The sequence below is a fragment of the Mytilus galloprovincialis genome, chromosome 2 (assembly GCF_965363235.1).
Source record: "Mytilus galloprovincialis chromosome 2, xbMytGall1.hap1.1, whole genome shotgun sequence".
Classification (NCBI taxonomy): Eukaryota; Metazoa; Mollusca; class Bivalvia; order Mytilida; family Mytilidae; genus Mytilus; species Mytilus galloprovincialis.
Window position 1 is genome coordinate 14144714 of NC_134839.1, and position 26817 is coordinate 14171530.

Here is a 26817-nt window from a genome sequence, read left to right on the forward strand (position 1 = left end):
TATGATTGCCAATGAAATAGCTAATAGTAACCAATAGTCAAACTGGACGCTGACTTGAGCAGAGTCTAGATCAAGCTATGGTTTTGTGTCTATTTGCAATTGAAATAAAGATACGATGTTCTGAAAACAGAAAACAGAAAACCCTGGCCGTTTTTGGCACAACTTTTTGGAACTTTTGGTCCTCGATGCTGTTCAACTTTGTGCTTATTTCGGCTTTCAAACTTTTGTATCTGGGCGTCACTAGTAAGTCTTGTGTGCAAAAATGTTAAACTTGTTGTTAGCTATTATTCGTGTGTTTCTTTGTCAATTATGTTCTCCTTTATTATTTATATTGTAGTCCTGTAATGTTGTGTTGTCATTTTAATTTTATATTTCACATGGCCACAAAAGAGGGAGGTTTAGCATGCCATAAAAAACCAGGTTCAACCCACTATTTTTTCCTTTAAAAATGTCCTGTACCAAGTCAGGAATATGGCCATTGTTATATTATAGTTCGTTTCTGTGTGTGTTACATTTTAACGTTGTGTTTCCGTTGTGTCGTTTGTTTTCTCTTATTTTTGAGTCTGAATTCACATTACTATATGACGTGTCACGGTAATTATCTATCCCAAATTCTTGTATTTGGTTTTGATGTTATATTTGTTATTGTCATAGGATTTTGTCTAATGCTTAGTCCGTTTCTGTGTGTTTCATTTTAATGTTGTGTCATTGTTCTCCTCTTATATTTAATGCGTTTCCCTCAGTTTTAGTTTTTTACCCCGATTTTGTTTTTTGTCCATGGATTTATGAGTTTTGAACAACGGTATACTACTGTTGCCTTTATTTCTGGATATAGAACAAGACATTTGTATTTTCGTGTATCATTCTAAATGTAATAGAAAAATTCATCTAATTAATTTAATAAACAAGACAAAAACAACGGTAACAAAAGTATTAAGTAATCTCAAAAGAGTTGTCAACAATTGCCACAGCTATGATATTCCGAGAGCTGAAAGGTTAATTGTAAAATGGAAACCTGGCCTTGAAGGCATAAAACTTTGCTCAGTGCTCGGGGCACAAAAATCAGGCTCGAAACATGAAATCCAGCAATTTGATTGGTTGATTTTCGAGTCGGGGTACAAAAATCATGCTCGAAAGTTTTATGACCGTGAGGCCTGGGATTCGCTTCATCAGTCTAACCGAAACACAACTGGAACATTTGAAGGATGTCATTTACCAAGATATGGTATTTTGATGTGTCAATTTTATGTTATTCTTCACTGAGTAGTATCAGAAATTATAAGATCCGGTAAATAGTAAAAATAACATAAATACCGAACTCCAAGTAAAATTCAAATCGGAAAGTCTCTAACAAATGGCAAAATCAAAACCTCAAACACATCAAACGAATGGACAACAACTATCATATTCCTCAAATGGTACAGGCATTCCCTTATGCAGAAAATGGTGGATTTTACCTGTTTTTATGGCTAGCTTAATCTACAACACGTATGACAGTCGCATAAAATTGATTATATTGACAACAATGTGTGAACTAAACAAACAGACATAATAGGTAAAATGTCAAAAGTGGGGGCACAGCAGTCAATATTGTGTTATTATCTTAAATACTATGTCAAAAAAGAAAAAAAAATGGCATATAGGCAAAGCACATACACAGAAATAAAAGACAAGAATACAAAAAAATCAAACAGTTTATCAAAACGATGCAGACATTATGAAATATCTTAGTCCTTTCATGACATCATCCAAAGTACGAAGTACGAACCAGTTACTATCAAATTTTAGACATAATGCTACAAAACTTTTCTTACGAATCATTTGTCTAATTGAATTTAATATGTCTTGATAATGTATCGTTAAATGAGCGTTCACTTGTTGTTTTGATGTACTAACATTGCTGATAAGAGTCTTTTATGCAATGGTATGGAAATAAATTTGAACATATAACTACAGTTGATATATATTGTTACATAAGGCAGAGGCGCTTTGATATTGTCAAAACGAGAAATGGAAAGTAATATTTATTTAGTGTTGAAAGGTTAAAAAAATGTATAAACGACCGTACTGTGACCTTTAATTGTTTAATTTTTACACATTGCGACTTAGTTGTAGAGTTGTCTCATTGGTACTCATACCACATCTTATTTCTATATAAGAAAAATACCGAACTCAATGGGAAGTTCATAAAAACTAAAAAAAAATCGAACGCTGTCAAAATAACGCGGGAACAGATGTAGGTAAATGGGACGATTGTATCGTTTAGATATATGGTAGTCATATGCATTTAAAAAGAAATGAAGACACATAAAACATACAAATTTATAGAACAATAGCTACCAAATAACACTAACATATTATATTGCAAAGAAATAAACCAAAAATAAACGATACCTGTTTTCATTTGAATATGATATTGATACATAAATATTATTTTTGAGAATTATATTACAATAAGTTTTCCCTGCATGATACCATAACTATGTTATTGCCTCTGCTTTGTTGTATAAGAAAACTGGAACTTATTTCATGTTTTTTAACTATGAAATTGTGTTTAATAATGTTCACAAAATTCACTGATACAATATTATTACGATAAAAAAGAAAATAACGACAAATAAATCATTAGCTACCGGTATTTTTTAATGTCGTTAATGCAAGTGATTTCGTGCAAATAGTATAGTTTATATTCAGTGCACTCATAATCATAAGCAACTGCACCCATGAAATCAAAGGGAAAAGAGAATCCTTATTGAAGAAGACAATTACCTACAAAGAGTACTTAATAAGTATCATTTAGTTCTTTTAAAAGATATTAAACTATATTTTTAAAGAATCAATTATTGTAAAAATAAGGTTCTAATTAAAAATGTAAATTCGAACTTCACAAAAAAGAAATATAACATAATGGATGTACATTATCTGTACTTCATATTTGTAAGGACATTTAATAGTAGATAAATATATTTTTTGTATGAAATGCAATTTATGTTTCAATGACAAATAATAAGTGAATTCAATAGAGGGTGTAACGTGACATAGTTTATATAAATACATATGCAGTTATGAGAAATATCTCACAAGGGTTACTTTAAAAACCTGTTTATGGTACATTATTACAGGACTGAAGACGATGTTCATATGCCAATAAGAAGTTATCAAAATGGTCTGACCAATCAGCAAACTTTACTTTCCATTCTCTCTCCACCTCTGACGTATCCGCTGTAATTAAAAACAATATCACTGTTATAACAACATTTGATTTGATTTAATACAACAAAAAGTGAAATCACAAAAATATTGAACTCCGAGGAAAATTCAAAATTGAAAGTCCCTAATCAAATGGCAAAATCAAAAGCTCAAACACATCAAACGAATTGATAACACCTATCATATTCCTGACTTTGGCACAGGTATTTCCTAATGTAGAAATGGTGGATTAAACCTGGTTTTATAGCTAGCTAAAGCTCTCATTTGTATGATTTGGATTACATTTTTACTTTACAGTTGTTTACTTTTTTGTGTTAGTACTGAATCTCCTTTGGAAATATGTTTGCCATTTTAATAGGGACTTTCCGTTTTGAATTTTCCTCGGTAATTTTGTTATTTTACTTTTTCACATCAATTGTGTTTTTCATACTAGATCAATACGAGTTGAAGTGCGCAAATTATGATAATTTTTGTTTCGGCTAAATATAACCATGACTGAGATGTTCAAGTGACAGTGATCATGTTGTTCTAATGGAATAGCTTAATTCTAGAGAAGCAAAGCAATATTAGTATAATATATAAACATCATAAGTAATATAGGCATACTGATGATCAGACAAAGATCACTACTTTAAGAATTTAGGTGCTGGGTAGATCTTCAGAACCCCAAACGTTTTCTGTACTGTAATTTTTGTTATATTTACACAATTGAGATCCGTTAAAATGTATTGAATCACTTGTAATCATTAGTATGAAATTAATGTTGATTGTTCTGCTCCTTGTTGGCTCCTTACTGGTGCTGTGATTAGCAATAATGCGCACATTATCTGCCAATACATCTTAGTATATCATCTAGTGTAATTTTGTACATTTTCTCGATTATATTTTTTTTAACATTTTATGAACAGTAAATTTACAGGAAATGATCGGATCAGTGATAATTCACATCAACACGGAAGTGCCGACCAGTAAGCTGGAGATAAAGAAAACAATTTACTCCAGTATGATAGTTGTTAACTAGATTTCTAAACGAAAATGGTTCTGTGTTACTGAACAAGTTACATTCAATCTAATATAAAATATCAGATAAATGGAAGTTATTGTTCTGAATTTTGGATAATTAGTCTTTATACGGGTCATGAATGAATCTAAATGAAGCAAACTGCAATATCATACCAAGCAAGTAAAGACATAGCATGATTTAATACTTGATATTAGAACATTAACAAGCACTGGTCAATAATAACTACCGTATTCAAGGTTGCGTGGTGCATTTCAGAGAGAAAAAGAAAATATTTGCATAACAGTTCATCAAAACTTCTTATTCATTCCGATGATGGATTGAAATTATAACTAATGACCCTTAATTTTTACTCTTCTAACAATTTTGCAGCTGGTTTTGTAACTGTACCACGTAACCTTCAATATAGTTGACTAATTAAGCTAAAGTTAATAACAAGATACATTCACCTACCTGGAAATGTTAGTTCAACATGCAAAGCTTTTACAAATGGTTTTCGTAATTTTGTTTCTCAGGTGACACGCATCTACGGTGGTACAAAGAAAACTGCAGTTGAGACAACGAAATATTCGATTTTGGTCGTTAAAAAACCGCAATTAGCACATTGTGGAAACAACAAAGCGAATCACAAATCAGAAAGTTATTTTCAAGACTGTGCAATAATACAGTAAACAATACTTTAATATCGACAGTAAAAACAATGTTACGAAATTGATTTGCTTTACAAAATTTCATTCAAGCTATGTGATGCTTAGTACCAGTTTTTATTAGGATTTTACATACACTTTTTACTTTCACATAATGTCGCTTATTCATTATAATGTCATGACAAACATTTAATTTCTTTGATAGAAATATATTGCATAGTCATATTCATTCTCATTTTTTTTTCAAAACATCAGCAACAATAACGAAACATATTTGAACACAAAAAATGCACCGACTGATATGTTTTTCATTCTTATGCACATTTAGATTATTGAGTCAAATGATAATAGATATTGGATATATTATGTTAAAACAGAAATACAACCAAAACATTCTTTTAAGAAAGAAATTAGTACACTAGTAATGCGACATCGAGTTCAAGTTAGTACATATATTTATCACAATCACAATCACTCTTCATTTACAGGCTACAAAAGAGTGGACACACAAAAAGCATGTTCGTGAGAAAAAAAACATGGCTTTTGTCACTATCAATATACTAATTGTCACTAGCAATATACTGACATAGGACTTTATCATGGTGACTTATTCATTGAGCTCAAACGATTCACAATGCAACTTTGTATTTGTTTGGCTTAATAACTATTTTGATCTGAGCGTCACTGATGAGTCTTATGTAGACGAAACGCGCGTCTGGCGTATTAAATTATAATCCTGGTACGTGATAACTATAAAGTAAGGATGGCATTGAAACGAGTAATCGAGTACTCGGGTATTCGCTCGGAAGGCCGAGTACCCGAGTACTGTTTTAGTACTCGGATACTCGTTTGCTGTTATACATCTTGAGATATTTCTCTTCACATGTCCACTCACTTTAGTTCCGTTGAAATATCCCCTTCGAAATACTAAATAAAATCAATTAACAACATATATATGTTTATCCTTAGGTTACTATTTGTTATAGTAGTACCAGCAACGTCCTTTTCTTCCGAGGGAATGTTTTCATATGCACTACTTGAAACAAAAAATAGAAAGTCAAACAGTCTTTCGTCTGAAACTGTTGACCAAATCATATTTCTTAACAAGAACAAAGTGACCTGCGGTGAACCCTACGCAACTGAATAGAGACATTTTTAACGGTGTTTATACACGAATCGACACTTTCATTGATTAGTAATGAACTCATCACAAGTCGTAAAACTTACTTTTGTTCGTTAATCAAGACTTCTATGTAAACGTGATTGGTACGAGATGTATATCTAAGTTGATTTAATTACTCTGTGTTTGAAACTTAACTATAATTGTTAAATTTACAATTTAAAGATTGGCGAAAGTACAAAATCGATATTCAAACCCCAAAGTCGAAAATAAACTGACAACATCATGATTGAAAACAAAAAATGAAAATAAAATAAGACTAACGATCTAGAGCAAATGAAAAACACAGAAAAAGTAAGACTGAGCGACACGAAAAAGCACAAGTAATTTAAAGTCCAATATTGTTGTTGAAAAATTAATGGACATATCGTATTAAAAAAACTCCGTAGGAACAGATGATACAAATGTAGTCTTCTTTGTCGGACTTTATATGCAAATATTTTTGATTTTATTGGAATTTTTTTCATCAGAGACATGTCTCTGGATTCATAAACATGTACACGAACAATAATTGCTATTATGATAGGTTATTTGTAGAAACGGCGGTCGGTAATTCATTGTTTAATAAACAAAAAAAAAGGAGAAGCAACTGAAGCTATGTTTGTAGTACATATGTCTTATGTATATAAAAGGTAATAACAAAATACTTCATTCCACCTAAAATCTAAACTTTTCAATAGGCGTTTAAGATTCATCCTAGTAATTGCGAGTACTCGAGTATCATGACCAAGTATCCGAGTATTAAATTTCAGATCTTTTGACATCCCTACTATAAAGATATCTTTAATACAATAGAATGTCAAATATTCTCTTATTTTTTAAGCATTATATCGAAAAAGGAGTCATCCTGCATCAGAAAAAAAAAGAGGAAAGGTTACAAATATGGAAGAATGGAACAAACCAAAATAAATATTTTCATAGAAAAATGCCAAGTGAAAGAAAAACAGGATACCTTTCAAATAAAATCCAATTCTAAACAAGTTTCAATAATAAAAATTGCTTTACTAAAATTGAAAAAAAAAATATAAATTAGAGATGAAAAAAATGCACCGACTTAGATAAGCACAAGAAAAAGGAAAAGTAAAAGAAACGTTTAAAAGGTTTTGGCATTCATAACCCAAGTCTGATTTTTGTCCTTCCTGATGAAAATGAAGCTAAGCAGACGATTTCAAGAGATCAATCACGACTTGTTTAATTTTGAAAAAAAACAAGAAGTAACTTTTCGTAAAATTTCATAATGGTATTTTTTTTCAAACTTTGACATATAATCATAATCATAACTGATTTGAAAATATATCTTAATTTATATCAGTTCTTACAAATGTAGTAATTTATATAATGAAACTCATCTCAGATACCACGCTTTCAAATATATACGTCGGACATGCGTTTTGCATGCGATCGTCAGTAGCAAATCAATTGAAAGCAAAAAATCCCCCCATTTTTTTGCCAAAACAACTTGAGACGTCTTTCTTGGAGAGAAAGCCAGAGTGTTTCGAACAATTCAAAATTTTATAGATCATTTTTTAGTTTTAAGTGCCAGTCTTTGTAAGAATCAGGCAATTTAGGTAAAAATTAAAACATGATTAGAAAAAACCCACCGAGCTAATCATGCTATTTAATACTAACCATCACCCTGAGTTAAAAATAATTGGTCTTTTGTTTGTGTGTGTCTGGTAATATCAAATAACTTGGTTAGAAAATTGGTTAGAATGATAGCAAATTACAGAGTTATCTCCCCTTTTTTTTTTTAATTTCTAGTGCATTTCAACCAAATTGTATCTTCTATTACCAGAACAGAAAACGGAAAGGAATGTTATTTTTGTGCATAACTACATATTATGAACTGAAATCAATGTCAAATAGGGTGGTTTTTTTTATCATGTTTTCAACACTGCCTGATTCTTAGGCAGACTGGCACTTAATATAGAATATTTCAAAACTCTCATGGCATATCATCATTACGCTAGAATACAGAAATTTAAGTTTTCAAGATGTTTACAGAACATATATTTGGGTAATAAAAAGCTACATAGCTTCATATTAATTTACTTCAAAATTTTATTTTTCTAACTCCATAACGATTCTTTGATATAGTCACATTTTTTGTGTTGTCAGTTGTTCAAATTGAAGCTACTTTTTATTTGATTTTTATGATTGTTATGGTGTTCAATTCGTTTTGCAATTAATAAAAATGATCATAAATTATGTACACATGTAGTCCTTTAAAGCACATATTTCATATTATCTACTTAACAAATTGTGTATGTAAATTGTTTTATTTTGTATAAGACTTACCTGTTTCCTTAACTAAATTTGGCAAGTATTCATTCCAGAACGCACAGTCTTGAATTTTAGGTCCAATTCCTATTGTATTCCTTTGTTCATGGTCATGCACAATGTTCGTAGTAAGTCTGAGGTATTTACGTTCTTCTATCGTATAAACTGGCCATTCATCTAACATCATTATTTCACCGTCAACCTGCTCTTTGTTTGGATCTCTACAAGAAATTCATGGACAGTAAACATCTTACACAACTACCTTTTGATATTCATCAAATATCATTGTAAGTGTTTCAGTACTAGAAACTATACGGTGCTTTATCTTAACTGATTCTGCAAAGGTTTGACTTGAATAGTCTGAAACATCATTCGTTTTCATAGGATATTTGCAGTGTTTATAAGAAATTTGTGCTATGTATGTGTGTATTTTTTGTCAAAGGACTACGATCCAATAAAACGAATTTGCTGTATAAAGTCCGTAATTTTGTTAACTTTTGGAGTCCCAACTTTGAATCGCTGACAAATTGGAAAACTATATCAATACAGACATATAGGTTTTTTGAATTACTAGCAAAAGAGTTTGGTTTATTATTATTATTTATTATTGGTCGTGATAACAAGAACATCTGCCCTTACACCTTACTCAAATCACCCCTACCATTTCTTTTGATATGTACTGGTCATTGTTTTTAAATCTTACGCAATTCGATTGGACAAATTTATTTTTCCTTCACCTTTAACCTTTAATCTGTTGAATAATTTCCAATATATACCAAAAGACAAACACCAGTGTACAGAACACACAATAGAGCACATGAGCTCTTCCCTGTTTTCATCGGGATGGCTACTTTAAAGCAGTTAAAAGCATTCAAAAGTATACTATACATATACAAACATAGAAAAGCAGGAAAAAAGCTGCAAAGATAAAACAAAACAACACTATCTCGAATCCTGATCATTGCGTTTTTCATAAAGTTTAGTGTTAAAATGGTATATGTATATGCACTTATATGAGCAACATAACGGGTACCACATATGGGACAGGATCTGCTTACTCTTCCGAAGCATCTACGATCATCCTTGGTTTTTGATGAGGTTCATATATGTTTCTATCGTGTGTTTTGTGTGCTATTATTTGTCTTTTGATCGTTTTTCTTTAATTTGGTATGGCAATGTCAGTCACCGGTCTTGATAAGAATCAGCCAGAATTTAGAAAAGTTAAAGAAACAATGACAAAAAAAACTCACCCAAACGCCGATCTAACTATTATAATTTAAAGATAATCTCATCCTGAAATGGGAGGCCTTTCGTTTCTGTGTGTTTGGTTATATCCAGATCAATTTTTGTTTAGAATGTTTAATTTTAGTGCGTTTCAACCAAATTATATTTTGAAATATTAGAAAGGCAAAGGAAACGAACTTAAATTAAAGTAAACTTGAGGGGGTTTCGTGTGTCATGTTTTTACCACTGTCCGATTTTTTTTGTTAGAATGGCACTTAGAACTATATATATGGATTATTGTATATTTCTTTTCTGCCGGAATGTGTTTCCAATAAGTTCAATAAAGTAAATTTGATAAATCTATAAAAAATGTATAAAAATCAATCCTTTGACAGGTTTAGCTATTTTGTTAGGTTTCGTTTGGGGTTATAGTACGCTAAGTAAACATCCCTTGCATTCAATTATGCATTATAATGTATATTGGAAGGAATGTTTTTATTGAAAATTATTCGATAAATTAATTCCGATTCTTATCAATTCATTTTTATACATGATGTCCTTCGATTAGATATTTTACTAAAAGAAGTAAAATTGGCAATATTGTCTTCAACAGCAATATATAGTACGGAATAACATTTCGAATCGTTAGAAATATGTTGAAATGTTGATATTGTTTTACGGGCATTATCATCAATTTTAAACAACCTTCTAATATTGACCATTGACTGGTGAAAGAGGCAATAATGTCTATTTAAATACTTGAAATTTTTGGTGAGGTTCGTTATGCTTTATCTTTAGTTTTCTATTGTGTGCCTGTGTACTATTATTTGTCTGTTTGATCGTTTGTTTATTCTCGATCTATGATTTTGAATATCTCTCTGGTACCTTTCGCCCTTGTTTTGCAACACATACCTTTCAACTTCTACGGAAAAATGACTTGTGATGCACGATCAAAACAATATTTTCTCAATTTTCTCTCAAAAGCTTTCACTTTGTGTGAGTTACAACTAAGAGATACATTATTATGTTACTTTATGCTAATTATATAATATTCTATACCTACCCAGTTTTGGCAAAATTTGTCCAATATTTCATTAACTTTTTGCTAAACTTCTTCTCAATGTGAGTGTAATTTTTTGTTGGATCCAAAGGTTCTCCAAAAACAAAGTTTATTTCATCTCCATGTAAAACTCCCATCCACTTTGGCCAAAAATGTGCTGTTGATCTATGTTCAAAACGATATTGATAGACTGGAACACCTGCTAACGCATATCGGTCAGCAAAATCTATAGTTGGGCACACAAAATTCATATCGCCAAATGCTTGATCTACCGATAATGCATTCAACTTTTGGTCATAAGGATTTTTCCATGGTGTATATTGAAATTTTATTGCCTCTTCCCCAAAAGAATTAAGCTCTTTTGGATATTGTGGATAGTACTTGAAAAGGTGATGTACACAGTGGAGAAACTGAGACCTGCTTAAGTTTAAACTATCTGAAACGTTATGAGGAAAATAATTTGGCTTTTCATACACAAGGAAATAATTCCCTTCATTTATGTTTGTCCCAATGAGTATTGGTGTTTTCTTGAAATGAAGATTATTAAATGCCATTTTTGGTGATTCAGGAATTAAAACACCATCTATAACAGCTACGAATGGAAACTGATTAATGCCTTCAGCTATTGAACGATTAAAATCTTTCATTGGAAATTGTGAACCTTCTTTTTCTCGCAAACATTTCAGCGTCATCTTCAAATCTTTTTGGAAACAATTGAAAGCTTTTGCTAGTTCTGTTGATCGGCGGAAAGCTTCCTTTTTAGTAACGGTAGCCCAAGTTGCTTGAGGTGCTCCACTTTGTAAAATTGCTCTCTGAAACTTGCCTCTACTGAGAGGTGAAAGCAAATGTATTCCGACTGACGCAGAACCAACACTTTCTCCAAATAATGTAACATTATGACTATTACCTCCAAAATTATGTATATTTGTTTGGACCCATTCAATAGCTGCTAACTGATCAAATAATCCCGCATTCCCAGGAGCTTCTGAATCGCCAAACGATAAAAATCCCAGAGAACCTAGACGATATTGCATAGATACAACAATAATGTCGTTTTCGGCAGCTAAATATTTTGCATTATATACATCTAAGGCTGATGATCCGAAACTGAAAGAACCACCATAAATCCATATCATTACAGCTTTATTTTGAAATGGAGGATTTGACCGAGGTACCCATACATTTAGATATAAGCAATCTTCGTCGACTGGAGTATTCGGATTCCACATCTGAGCTCCTTTAAAATTCGGAAACGTAGAATCGTTTAAATAAATGCATGATTTAGGGAGATGAGTAGCATCGAACACGTCAGGCCATTCATCGGCCGGTAATGGATGGCGAAAACGAAGCTCACCGACTGGTGGTTTTGCATAGGGAATTCCATAGAATGCATCTACGTGTTTGCCGTGATGTACAGTGAGCCGTTTGCCTCGAACAAATCCCTTGTTGGTTTGTATAATTGGACTGGTACTCAGAGTTGTTGAAACAGTTGATAGTATCGTCCATAGTAGTGGTGTAACTACAGACGATATAAATTTCCCCTTCATGACATTACTCCACCAGATGGTGTTTCTGTAAAATACGTAGAAAAAAGATTAATAAAAAAAAGGAACGAGCAAAGCACACTGTATATACATTTATACCTTTTATATATAACTAGAACACACCCGCGAGATCGCGGGCATATTCATCTTGTAAACTGTTGAAGGATGAATTTTTGTAAATTATATTATGACTGGAGAAATACATATAAGGTATCAAAAGCCCTCTCCCTTTTTTCAAAAGTCCGTTATGTGTTTCCTTTCTGTTAAATTCAATTATTTTTCGTGTTTCTGGCCTTATACCACAATTATTCTTCCCCTTTGCTACAATTCAGTTTTTGGTAAAAGTCAATTTAAATTAAAAATTTGCACCGCTTCAAACATGAAATAAATGAAACTGCTTATTATTCTAATAAAATGTGCTTCTAGGACAATCCATCAGACTGCTTTTCCCTTTGGGAGCCCTATTAACATGCCAATGATACGATTTGAATCTCGTATAAAGGACTAAGGCTCATTTAAGGGGTAGTCTGAGGGGCCTTGATCCTGAAAACATGAAATTCCGAGGTGCATATTTTAGCGAAATTCATATCCCGGCGACATCTCGAAATAAAAAAAAAATATTCCCGCATCTCGTAAAGATTAATCCCCTAATACTGAGCTTAAAAACACCCGATCCCGACGTCCCGAATAAGTCCTGCCTCCCTCTAATCTCTATACTTCTTTCATTTTGCCAAATCACTACTTTCACTTTCAACAATAAATTTTAATGACCTATTTATCATGGGAATTATGTTTTCTAGTCTGTTTGTCCGTCCGTTCGTTCGTCCATCCTTCTGTCCGGCTTAAGGTTAAAGTTTTTACTTTCAACAATAAGTTTTTATGTTCCATTTATGGGAATTATGTTTTCTAGTCAGTTCGTTCGTTCGTCCGTCAGTCTGTCCTGCTTCAGGTTAAAGTTTTTGTCGAGGTAGTTTTTGATGAAGTTGAAGTCCAACCAACTCGAAACTTAGTAAATATGTTCTCTATGATATGATCTTTTTAATTTTAATGCCAAATTGGAGATTTTATCTCATTTCACGGTCCACTAAACATAGTAAATGATAGTGCAGATGTGGCATCCGTATACTATGGACACATTCTTGTTTCCACATGCTTAACTTATTTCAATATATATGCAACTGGTATGACCCTCTAGATAGTAAATATTTCAGAAAAAAAGTAGTCAGAATACAGAGTCTCTATATTATAGTAGTATATTCGTAGTTTACAGGTGGATAAACGCAAAACACAATTGTCTCTAAGGAGGTATAATAGTTGTGGTTCTTGCGATCTAAAAACCACAATATGGAGAACGCTCTGATTGGCTTATTTATTTTTCATTTTTGCAATCTATCATACGATGGGTTGTTTTTGTGCATGTTTAAAACCGGAGGTCGTATCTATGGCTACAAGTCAGTCTGATAACGGAAACAATATCTGGACACCTATTTTGTCGTTTTTCTCCCAAAATAACTGAATCTGAATAATCATAAGAATGGATGACAAATGCGACTATGCAAGTTGCCTAAAGAACACAGAGGCATGATGATTAATTTATTGAAGAAGGAAGAGAAGCGACACACAAAATGAGGTCTTCTCATTTAATAGTATAGATGATGTAAGCAATTGCGTTTGATGAAAATCGACTTCTCTTTTTTGTCAACTTTCAATCGTTGTGTGCTAGAAAAGTATAACTGTGGCCAGAGAAAAAAGAAATTTAATCAGACAAATGAGGAAAACAAATTTTAAATTTTCCTTTATCACAATCGATAAATACTATTATAGTGCAAACATTCTTCAAATTCCTAATGCGTAACTGACATATTCAAAAAGCCTGTCAAATTCTTTTAAAATCTGTTTGAATTTCTATGATAACAATATTTGTATTTCTTATTGTAATACTTTGTAAAATGTTACACACAATGCACTTCTCACTATTTTCTCGCACTGTTGTTTGCTTGTCTTACTTCTATCATCAAACTCATAATTTACCCAATTTATGATGCGAATTATTAGTGCCCACCATGAAATGTTTGTTACATTTCAGATCAAGGAAGTTATTTTTGCTATCTAATAGCTTTACCATTTCTCTTCGTAGCTATCCAAATGCTAATTTGTGAAATAGATTTCGTTTTTGACACAGTTTTCTGACAAACAACCGATAACAAATATTTAATAAAGTAATTTGTTTATCAATTATTTTTCCACAAAAAATTAATAAATAGTGATTTATTTGTCTTTCACATCAGAAACTGAAAATCGGAAGTTTACGCTAAAGACAAACAGCTCTAATTGACAAGAGATCGCGTTCTTTAGCGTTTCACTTCCAATCACAGTTGGAAAATGTCGTCTGCCTTGAGCGATAAGTTTCTACTTCAATGCATGATACAATATAACAAGGGTGATAACGGATCTATTTTTACTAGCGATGGAGAAGCAATGATTTGTATATTGACTCCGGGAACTATAGCAGTTGTATAGGTAACAACACATGATAAACAAAAAAAATATATCAACATATTTATAATTGAAAATTAAAGATAAAACGAAGCATATAATCGGTATAAAATTTTGATAAGGTCTGCTATTATTTTTTACAACATTCCGTACGAAATCATTGTTTTGAGACATTGCAATTAACAATCAATAGGGTGACTATGATGATGAATGACTGATTAAAATCCAGTTGCAAATTGAAGGAATATTCAGGACGAGAACATGTAATTATGATATGAATTTTGAACTCTGCTATGTACTATACACCGACACATTGAGCTGCATTTTACAGACGTCGATCTTTGGGTAGACCCAGACATATTTATGTACCAAAGCATGATCGTAGTTACTGAAAGCAAGGTGAAAGAACTACAAAAGGGTCAAAAGATACCAGAGGGACATTCAAACTCATAAATAAAAAATAAACTGACGAACAGACAAATAGACAAACTGACAAGGAACATAGCATAGGAAAATATCTTCCAATACTAAGCAATGCTTTCCTACAGTCTTTAATCAACACTGAACTTCTCAGTAGATTTCATACAACAACTTCATTCATATTGTGGATTCGTTAATTTTCGTGGGCCCCAAATTTTGTAGATTGAGAAAATTTTACATTTTCGTGGTTATTTAATTTTGTGGTTTAGCCAAAATCTGAATACAAGCCTATAGAAAATTTCGAATTCGTTGAACATTTTTGGGATTTATTCTGTACCCACGAAATCCACGAAAATTGGTATCCAACGAAAAATAATGAATCCACAGTAGTACAGGAAGACTTTGTGTTATTCTATGTATAATGGCGATATAATTATTGAAGGGGATACGTTAAAATGACCAAAAGATGTATAAGGGTCAACTCAAAAGTTCTGAACAATATAGAAAATATCTGTACAATATTTCAAACATAAACAAAAAATTGACAAAATATCTTATTCAAATTATGGAAAACACAGAACAAAAACTAAACAAATGATTGAGAAACAGTTGGGACAAATATTTTAACATGCTCTGGGTTTATATTTATGTTTTTTTTTAGATCCAGGACCTCTCCTTATCACCTTGAACATGTGCATGACAGTGCACGCACTAATATAAGTACAGGAAGACTATCAATTAATAATATCTTACACACAATTACACTAGATCTTTAAAAAACACTCGGTAAATTTCAAAGATCGACAATCTAATAAAAATTCAGTTCAACATGCAGTATCAGTACTACAAAAGCAATATAACTCACTAGAGTATCTGCTTGCTTCAAAATATTGTTTTTAAGTAGTTTTAAGTTTATTTACTCTTCATGTAATATAAGTATGTATCCATCTCTTGATGACGCTTCAAACAAATCTATAGAGTAAATATTTGTCATCTGAATGTATAAGAAACACAGCCTTTTTATTTTGTAAAGTCTATTGAATTTCTTGACAACTAGACACTTTTGTTTGTTAAATGAATGATGTTATTACAAGTTGTTAAGGAGATATGGCTTTGAAAACAAATACCAATAGAATATCAGCAGGTATCTGAAGGAAAAATCCCCAATTCCAGCAGTTTCTAGACAAAGGCAGCCATAATCGCTGATGCTCATAGCGTTAATCTCTAAACTTCACAGTACGCTCGAGGTAGATGATTAATGGCAGTGTAGTAATGCGTCAATTACATCATTATTTAGATTGTCAGAACATTCAGTAAATTATCAACAATAAATATATCTCCTTCGATCTTCAAACATTTTTTTTATCTGTAGCCGGTACGATACAATAAACGATTGTTAAGAACGAATCTCATGAAACAGTGTTGTTCAAACATATATTTCGATTTTACCAAGAAAGTGATAAATTTAAATTACACCATCGCTAAGTGGTAATGTAACATTACTACAGCTAAAATAAACTGAACAGAAGACTCTTTAGTGAAATTATGCCAATTTACTTTTAAAGCAACGCAGTACGTATGTTCTAGGTCAGTTATTCATATTGGTGACATTTGTATATTTTTTGTTATAAGGGAAAAAGTAAGATCAAATAATTGTCAGATGTTAAATTATTGCAATTTGAATATTGAAAAGGATTACATTCTAAAGACACTCGGCAAAACCCTTATGAAATTAGATGTGGCATATTGTACAGATAATTTTATACTACTAGTATACCATTGTTACAAACTGTTATCATCTATATAAAAAAAAACGAAAATCAATGAAATGAAATGAGATAATTTTCCAAAAGATTCCAAAATGAAGCGGATTTAAGAAAATATATTTCACCGTACGGCCTTCAACCATGAGCAAACCCATACTTTATACTGGCAGACGGTTATAAAAGACCCAAACATGACAAAATATGAAACCATTGAGACGGAAAAACCACTATCCTGATTTACGACAAAACATAAGTTGTGGTATGAAATCTGTAGTGAAGTACAACTGCTGATTATGGAGTGTAGAATTGTATGTTTCATATCAGAATATGTAAAAGATCTATTACATTGATTTCAATTATTGTGATTATGCTTTATTAGAATATATTTTTTTCCTTCTGTTTTTATAGTGCTGAGGTCTTTTCTTGTTTTATTTTAGTGGTCCTCTTTTAAGTGTATAGAATTAAGGAGGTGCGGTATGCTTTCAAATGAGACAACTGTCCACCAAAGAACAAAGGATTAAAGTTTAAACTGCAATGGTCAACAGCCTTTGACATATGTTGGAGTAATATTCATACAGCATAATCAGCTATGAAAGATCCAGACATGTAAAAATGTAACACCATTAAAATCGAAAAAAAAACCCACCAACAGCCTGATTTATGACTAAACCATAAACGAAAAACAAATATGACAGCAACTAACGACACTGATTTACAGGTGTATGGCTAGGGACAGGCACATATACAACACGATAGGTTATAACGTGTTTGTAAACGGTCAATCATCAGCCATTGCTGTAAATCACAACTAAAGAGAAAACTGTGAACATCTGTTGAAAATGGCTTGAATTATAAATCAGCACGACACACACACTCACACAAGAAATAGAAATAAGCAACATTGAGACAAAAGACATAAAAAGAATCGATTTCAGAGTACTAATAATTACTCAAATGAAGTTCAAAGTCAATTACAACTAGTGCATATTTATTTTCTTATCACTTGTGAAAATAACCCAAAACACAACAAAACACAGTCCCCAATACCGACTTAAATAGATGTAATAACAAACTACTGATGGTTCAAATAGGATAACATGATACAGACATTTGACGCGATTAGTTAATCCAATTTTATGTGCACTAAAATCGTCCCTTTTGCCTACCTAAAAATGTACAGTAAAAGTGTAACACATAATGGAAACCTACAGAGTCTTAAAACCAATAGGTTGGCAGCTAATTAGAAAAAATCAGGTAAATGCATTTTTTGAAAACTGAAACTCCCATTCTGCAAGCCAGTTTGACGCTGTTTAAAATTATGAGCCTTGAGGTTTTCCTTGGTTAGGAATTGGTCATCCTATCGGTCGTGTGACTGAACAGGCTTTTTATTGTGTCTTTTAATTTAACGAAAAACGTTAATGTCAAAGCCTTATGATGCAGTCAGATTTGTGTTTTAGCAGTAAGGTACATTTTTTATTTGATTTCTTGTTTGGACAATAGGGCATTTATTCTGTAGAATCAGCAAAGGTTATGGCACAGAAATGTTGAGGCAGATCGACTTAATGTTCTTAAAGATATTGAATTGTCATTTAACTGATATAGATTATCCAATGAGAAAGATTTACAATTATTTAGTCGACAATTGTATGAAAGAGGGTCAAAAGATTTCAAAAGGACATTCAAACTCATACGTCGAAGGTAAACCTACAATGTCATGGCAAAGAAAGAAGGAAAAGACCAAGAGACAAACATTAGTATAAACAAGAACGTGTACATAGTATACGGATGCCCCAGTCGTACTATCATTTTCTGTGTTTAGTGGACCTTGAAATTGGGATCAGAACTCTAATTTGGCATTAAAATTAGAAAGATCATATCATAAGAAACATGTATTCTAAGTTTTAATATGATTGGACTTCAACTTCATCAAAAACTACCTCAACCAAAAACTTTAAACTAAAGTGGGATAGACGAACAAACGGACGAACGAACGGAGAAACAGAAGAACGGACGCACAGACCAGAAAACATAATGCCCATAATTGGGGCATAAAAACAACATAGAAAATAGACCAGTTCTTTATTGTATCTATCAGTAACTTAATGTATTTCAAGATATTGTAGTCTTTAATGTTATGCTTCGTAGCTTTTTAATTGTCAGATGTTTTTACATTTTAGTAAATATTCCATCTGTGGATTGTCATTGTTGACATTGATTGTGAAGATACGTATCGTGCTCAACAATACTAACTACCTATTGTATATACTTTTTTGTAGTTCTTTAACGGTATGTGGCGTTCATGAACAATGTGCAAACAAAACTTAAGCCACATGCAATGAGAAATCATGAAACTCTGGATATCAGATTGTTCAGAAATGAAAGCTGATCAGGTTTGACATGTGCAAACAAAATTTTTTATCAACATAGTTAATACTGATCAAAATATTCAAATAACATATTTCTTTTTACTGTAGTTGCGGTTTTTCCGGGACTTATCAGGATTTATATTTGATACCTACATACTACCAACGCAACTTCTTGGCAATTGTTGCAAAATATAAAGGACATATGACCTTTACCACTGCTAAACTCTTGACAAATGTCTTTTTTAGTGTAAGAAAAAAAGTAAACATTTACAACAATTCACAATACAATCGATTTTCGAGGTAGTAAAAAAGCTTAATTCAATAGATGATCAATCTTAGGTATTTGTAAGACATCCATCAAACGTACAAGTGCCTGTTGTGTAAATTGGTTTAAAACGTACTGGTATATCAATCAATACTAAACTAGCAATGAGGAAGTAAATTAAAATCTTAATCCTCCGACTTTTGGAAGCAAATACAGTTTTTATATAAGTACTCTTACTAATAAAAACATGTCAGTTCAGGTTTTCAGTTACTTTACTGATTTATTATTGACTTTTAACTGTCATATATCAATATCAAACATGTACAATTATATGATCAGGCCGACTTACCAGGTTTGTCATGTTCCCTTTTTCTAAATTTCAATTCTCACTTCATTTAATTGTGAAAAGTCAGGTGATACCGATTTATTCACTCATAAGTTTAATCAACCATTTTCTACATAAAGAAAATACATCTACCAAGTCAAGAATATGCAAGTTGTTATCCATTCGTTTAGTGTGTTTGGGCTTTTGATTTTGTCCTTTGATTACGGACTTTCCGTTCTGAATTATCCTCGGAGTTTGGTATTTCTGTTATTCTACGGTATACAACCGTTACATATATATATTCCAATGTTGAAAGTTAACTTTCGGTTTAGCATTGTCAATTTTTGTATATCCATCAAAGTTATATATAAAAGGTATGAAAAGTGGGGACAGCCCTTTATATGTAGAGATATTCATAGGTTTAAACCTCAATTTACGTGCATGCATTTTCACATGCAGGGCAAAAAAAATGTCACCCGGACATCAAAAACAGCTCGCGAAGAGTTACTAGGAAGAACGATTTAAATTGATACGTCACAATTTTAATTGTCACTATAGCGAGTTGGATGACCGATACGATGGGTTTACAATTCTCGAAATATATGTTTAAAGAGACTTATATCTTACCATATCAAAATTATATTCTTATCTATATTCACCGATGGTGTCCAGCTACCCATTATGACATCTTGACTGAATTTGCCGTATATTGGGAAATGTATGTATGACAGGAGAATATCAAAATATCAACAAATTACGTTCTGATTCATTGAAATTCATTTGATTCCCTTATATTTTTCCATTATGGTAAGTTCATTCTAAATGAAGTTTCTTTATTTGATGTTTATTTACTCTTGTTTTCCGTGTTTTTTTTTTTTTTTTTTTTTTTTTAATTATTAAACAACGACAAACCCTACGTGTCAAAGAAAACTACGACTTATTTACAGTATATTTACAGATAAAAAACAACCATGCAAATACATATTTGGAATGGTCAGAATGAATAATAAGTCTTGAAAACAAAGAATAAATATCCTGAATATATACTGACAGAAAGGCCAGGAAGTATGTATCAAAACGTTGACTACTTGACATTTTGTCAGTTACTTTCTTGTGTGTGTCAACGATTCACTCTCAAGAAATATTGCGTGATTGATTAGCTGTGATTATTTATCTGTTCATTACAATTTGTTAAAATTAACTGATGCTAAACACCAATTTAATTAATCTGTATATCCCTAATTTGTGGGATACATAACAGCTGAAATGTAACTTAATTCAGATACACGAGAAAATATTGTCAATAAAGTTCTGGGAATGAGAAACAGTCGACATCAAACACAATCATTACAATTAATAACTGAATTCCCAAGAGCCAAAATCAAAAGGAACTAATTATATATCAACGGAAGGATTTATCGCTTTGTAGGATTCGGAGTAAATCAATTACTCAATTTAGCGTATTAATTTGACCTGATCCTTAAGACTTTGTTAATGAGAAAGTCTGAGATTTATCAACGCATACAACTTGATTAGAGTGATAAGAGTTTTATCTTCTAGGTTTGAGCATTTACGACCATTTTGTGATTATATTCTGATCATCAACTGTAGTATGTGGTCATTTGAAGTAAATTACTAGATATTCAATCAAAAAACGCGAATTTTGAAACGGAAAAATTGGGTTAAACGATTATTGTCATCGAGCTGATATATGTTTATTACAAGAAAGTGCTGTAGATTGACTCTGGACGGTAGGACCATTTATGTCCAGAATTTATTTCACACTTTGCAGTAAATGATACGTGTGGTATACGTTAGTGAGACATCAATATAAATAATGTATTTTCAAATAATCTTTCAAACTTCACAAAATTTGTAGCTTCACACCATCATCTACAACATCAATATTACTTTCAACAAATGTAGTCAAGGAAAAGACAGACCAAAGGGATTTTCAAACTCATAAATCGAAACAAAACTGTCAATGACTTTGGAAAAAAACCACCAAAAAGAATAAAAGATAACAGTACACAAGACACATCATAGAAAACTAAAAACTGAGAAACACAAACAGCACATCATCAATGCTCTAAATAAGCGGATATGTTTGTTTACTGATGTTAAACTCTAAGTGGAGCACGATAACGACTTTGTTCTTTTAAAATGGATTGAGTACGTAGTGATTTTGTGTCTCAGTTCATACAGATAAAGTTTTTAAGTTCTTTCAATAGTATTCTAGCCCATAAATCATTTGATGTAGCTATCAGAGTGATACAAATCGTTGAAAGTTTGTATATTCGTTCATTTGTTATGCCCCGAAAGTATTTTGATCGAATTTTGTAACTTATTATATGAATCAAAATAAGATCAGTATGAACTAAAACAAAAAGCGAGAACGGGTTCGTCGACAGAGTAAGCGTCTGCTGCTATGCGTGCATAACACGCCAATTCACACTTGACGACATTGTCGCACTCGGGAATAGTAACAATCAGTTATTTGACGGGTAAATCGACATGTCGTATCGGTCGACCAATTTATCATGGTGACCTTAAACCATCATGAATTATAAATACAATCCGAAAATCCACATCTTTCTTTATCAACCAACAAAACAAAGATAATGATTTAATAAAGATTTTATACAACTTAAAAAAAAAAAAATGTTTCAACTTTTCAATTGCTCTTAATTCAAAAAGACTATTTATTTTTAAATTTGCACTTTTTATAATAAAGTTAAGAAGTTAAAGCTTCCATCTCAACGTAAAATTCTTTTATCCAATTTTGTCGTTTTTTTAACGTATACATAAATTCGTGGCTTCAGTCCCCTGGGAAAATTTGACTTTTATTGAATTTGACCATTATTGAAGGTCCAATTTTGGTCATTTAGCTCTTTCAGTTTTTGGCCTTTTTTTACCGTAAATATATTCGGCTTTCGACGTTCCACGTGATTGTAAATCCATCAAAACTTATGGACTAAATAATTCGGAAAGTGAATGTGTTTTTACACATCTGTTTATCCACACTGTGTACCGCTGAAATGAGTCAGATCAAAGGAAGTAAACTTCAGTGTATGACTTCAAGCTTCCAGTCAGGGGATAATGGACATGTCAAAATTCGAATGGAAATCTTGAAGGGAACTATACTTTTGAACAAATAGCTGTTCATTCTAATAGTATTAAAAGCAAGGTTAAAGATTTGAGATTTCATTCAATGTTTTCAGAATCAGAATAGAAGAGTCGATAATAGAAAAAAGAATCAAGGACGGTGAATATTTAAATTTCAAGACAAAATTTAAAATAAATTATCGTACAGCTGCTTTTAGCCGCTGAAAAATAATACCAAAAGAAGCTTTATTAATTGATATGTTAGAATAACATGCGATTTTGAGAAAATTAATGAACTTTGAAATAAGGAATTTTCCTACTTACATTTAATGAAGAATATTTTCAGCTTGAGTATTTTATGAAAGATATAGAACAAATTGTATAGAAACCGCTATGAAAGCATCAAAATATGTCGCAATACAATATCGCTACAATGTCAAACAAACAGAATATCAATGAAGAAGAAAACGATTTTGAGAATCTGTATTTAAAAACAGGATATATGGAATGATTTACTAAATGAGACATTAATCCGCCAAAGCAAAACAGATTTATAAAAAATTAACAAAGATGCCATACTTATAACTGTTTATGACATACGCGCGTCTTGTTTATCAAAAAATCATCTGTGACGACCAAATGAAAATAGTTAAAAAAAAATCACCCCCCTTCCCCCCCCAAAAAAAAACCCAAACCCCACACAAACCCCACTACATATTTAATTCACAATTTCATACATAAGGAAATGCTTTATCTAGTCAGGAATATGGTTTTTAATTCGTTTGGTGTGTTTAAGCTTTTTACTTTGCCATGTGATAAGGGACCTCACCATTTGACTTTACCTTGGAATTCGGTATTTTAGTATTTTACTTTTTATAGTACGGTATACATTTATTTAAATGTTAAGTGCCAGTCTTTGTAAGAATCAGGCAATTTTGAAAAAAATCAAAACATGGCTGAAAAAAAACCCACCTACCCAGCCATCCTATTTTGAAGTAACACTCATCCTGAGTTAGAAATGGTAAGTCTTTAGTGTCTGCGTGTCTGGTAACTTGAGAAATCTTTAGATAAACTTTGGTTAGAATGATAGCAAATTACAGAGTTAGCTCCCCTTAATTGTTAATTTCTAGTGCATTGTAACCAAATTTTATCTCCAATTACCAGAACAGGACAAGGAAACAAATGGTATACTTTTGCATCATTATACATTTTGAACATAAATTAATGTCAACTTGAGCGTTTGTCATGTTTTCACCACTGCCTGATTCTTAGGTAGACTAGCACTTGCATATAACTTGACCATTCACAAAATGTGGATGTTGTTGTGCTATAAGATAAAAATGCTAGGTTTTTTTCAAGGTCATATCCTATAATCATAATGACAATAGTTATTTACTTATAGGATGTCAAATTTGTTTTGAGTATAAAAAAATGATTATATTTTGAGAACCCCTTCTTTATTTACTAATCAAGTTACATGAATAAAGTTCATTAATTTTGTTATAGAACGTTAACAGATGGTCTCAGCAAAAATAATGATCATTAAATCATTAACGAATGTTAAAATTTCAATCTTAAAGACCGTTTCAAAGCTTAAAATTGATACAATTAGTAAATACTTTTGATGTTTTTTTTGTTCTTTTTTTGTTTTGTGCACCTGTTTAATTGCGAAGCATACTGTGAAAATGGATGATATTATTTCAAAAAACAGCTGCGTATTAAAAACAAAACGTGAGCTAAAATAATAGTCTGAATGTTATTGATGTTACTTAAAGATATCAATCATTCAATCATTCAGTCATAGAAGAGGTTCAAGTAACTTCTTTTTTCACTTACTAAAATTGTCTCACGTAAATCAAAATATATAATAATAAAAAAAAACTAAAAAAAATCTAGTGAGAGAACTTCTGTGAATTCATTATTATTCATTAGATGCAAATTTTAGTTGATTTTGTTTTTTGTGGTGTCAATCAATCAAGAATTAAAAGGTTCAACCGAAGCAGAACTTGTCGTTAAAATGATTTGTATGCAGGCTTTAGCAAAACCACGAAATCGAACATTCACAAAAATGCATTTTGTCGTCTATCCACAAAAGTTAGTGCCCACGGGAATAAATAAATCTACAGTATACATTGTAGTGAGAAGAGCTTAGATATTTAGCTTGCTATAAAACAAGGTTTTTTCTCACATTATATTCGTAAAATGCATGTACGAAGTTCGTAATATGGCAGCTGTTTTTCATTTGTTCTGATAATTGAAAGCGTTTGATTTTTTCAGTTTTTGTGGACTCCCTTTTGGAATTTGCGGTTCTGTATTGTTGTTATACTATTTTTTACACATCATACACATTTACCTTTTTTTTCTTTTTAGCTCAAAACTTTTAAGTGATGTTTATACACTGATTCCATTGATCCACACGCAATGGTATCAGGACGTCCACAAATGTTTATGAACTTGTGCAATTTGATTTAAGCGCGTTCTAAAATATTTATTTGTAAACTTTATTTCAATTTCGGGACTTCCTGACCAAAATGATGTATTAATAGAAGATATTGAGAGGCATGGTGACATTTATTTGCATGTTTGTTTCTTCAGTACTTATATTTCATTATATTTTGGGTTTTTTATTGGAAAAAGAGAGTGGAGTTGGTTAATTTTGAATTTGGTTGCAACTTGATTTTTTCATAGTCACTGATGTTCCACTGTAAATTTTTGTAAAGTTTATGCGGTAAGAAAAGTGACTCTCCCAGACCCAAAAACCTGGATACCGGTAGGTGTCTTCATTTTTCGCGTTTTATCAAAAAGAAGAATTTGCAAAAGATACAATCACTCAATTGCAAGGGTATACAAATACAAATTAAAAGTATTGTTTGGGTTGATAAAAAAGTTAAACAATCTACTAGTCATATTTGCTTTTCGTATATTTTGTTGATTTTGAATAATGCATCGGTTTTTATTTTTTTTTTTAATTTTTGTTAAACATTTATTTTACCTGTGATTTTTAAGGCTAACCCATGTTATTATGGTACAGGATTTGGCCGTAAAAATATAATAATTCACAACACCGTCATAAAGAAAGCTAGTTTTCACATTGGCACCGTAAAAATATAATAATTCACAACACCGTCATAAAGAAAGCTAGTTTTCACATTGGCACCGTAAAAATATAATAATTCACAACACCGTCATAAAGAAGGCAAGTTTTCACATTGGCACCGATAATACAACTACTTATTGTTATCATAAGTATATGGTACTTCAGTGTATGGCAGTAAGCAACATGCATATGTACATGACTAAGACAATTAATGACTTATTTTTACACTTCACCTTTCGCTAACTTGACATGGAACAATGCATAAGTTTTTCGGATATCTTGTAATGTTACAATATCGGTTGATAAAATAATAATATTGTGATTTATAAATTGAAATGTTTGAACTTGAACGTGATATGTTTTGCGTCATCTCTTTACCAACCTTATCCATTTCATTAATTTGTTAATGAGAATATAAGTGTAGAAACTATACGTCAAAATGTCATTCATTTATAGCGTTATAGTTTTTGTATGTTTATAAGAATTTATGCTTTGGCGGAATTTGACGTGTAAGATTCTTTATTATTATTCATCATTGTAATGTAGCTTTCAAATCCTGCATGTAGTGACACTGAATCTATTTGTAATAATATGTTTGGAATATACTCCAGCGGAAACATCAACCCAACTATCAATTTTTTTTAAACCTCGAAGATATTGAACTTTTAAAACATGACTTTATTTATTTATATGTGACGTAAATAAGAGTACTCTATCTAAAATTGGAAGCTTCAGAAATGCTATAATATCATAAACAGTACCATTTTTTTGTCAACACCAGATGCACATTTCGACAATCAATGTCTCTTCA

The 26817-nt window shown here is 31.6% G+C and overlaps 1 protein-coding gene across 1 annotated transcript in view; it reads right to left on the reverse strand.

The window, feature by feature from the left end:
• Positions 1-2310: 2310 nt before the first annotated feature.
• The window catches only part of LOC143062960 (acetylcholinesterase-like), a 32252-nt gene continuing 7745 nt past the window's right edge, over positions 2311-26817 (reverse strand). Inside the window, exons 2-4 of the mRNA XM_076234828.1 lie at positions 10626-12194; positions 8357-8559; positions 2311-3222 (exon numbers count right to left, since the gene is read on the reverse strand). Coding sequence (XP_076090943.1) covers positions 3104-3222; positions 8357-8559; positions 10626-12169 — 1866 coding nt within the window. The 5' untranslated portion in view covers positions 12170-12194 and the 3' untranslated portion in view covers positions 2311-3103. The remainder of the gene's footprint in view (positions 3223-8356; positions 8560-10625; positions 12195-26817) is intronic.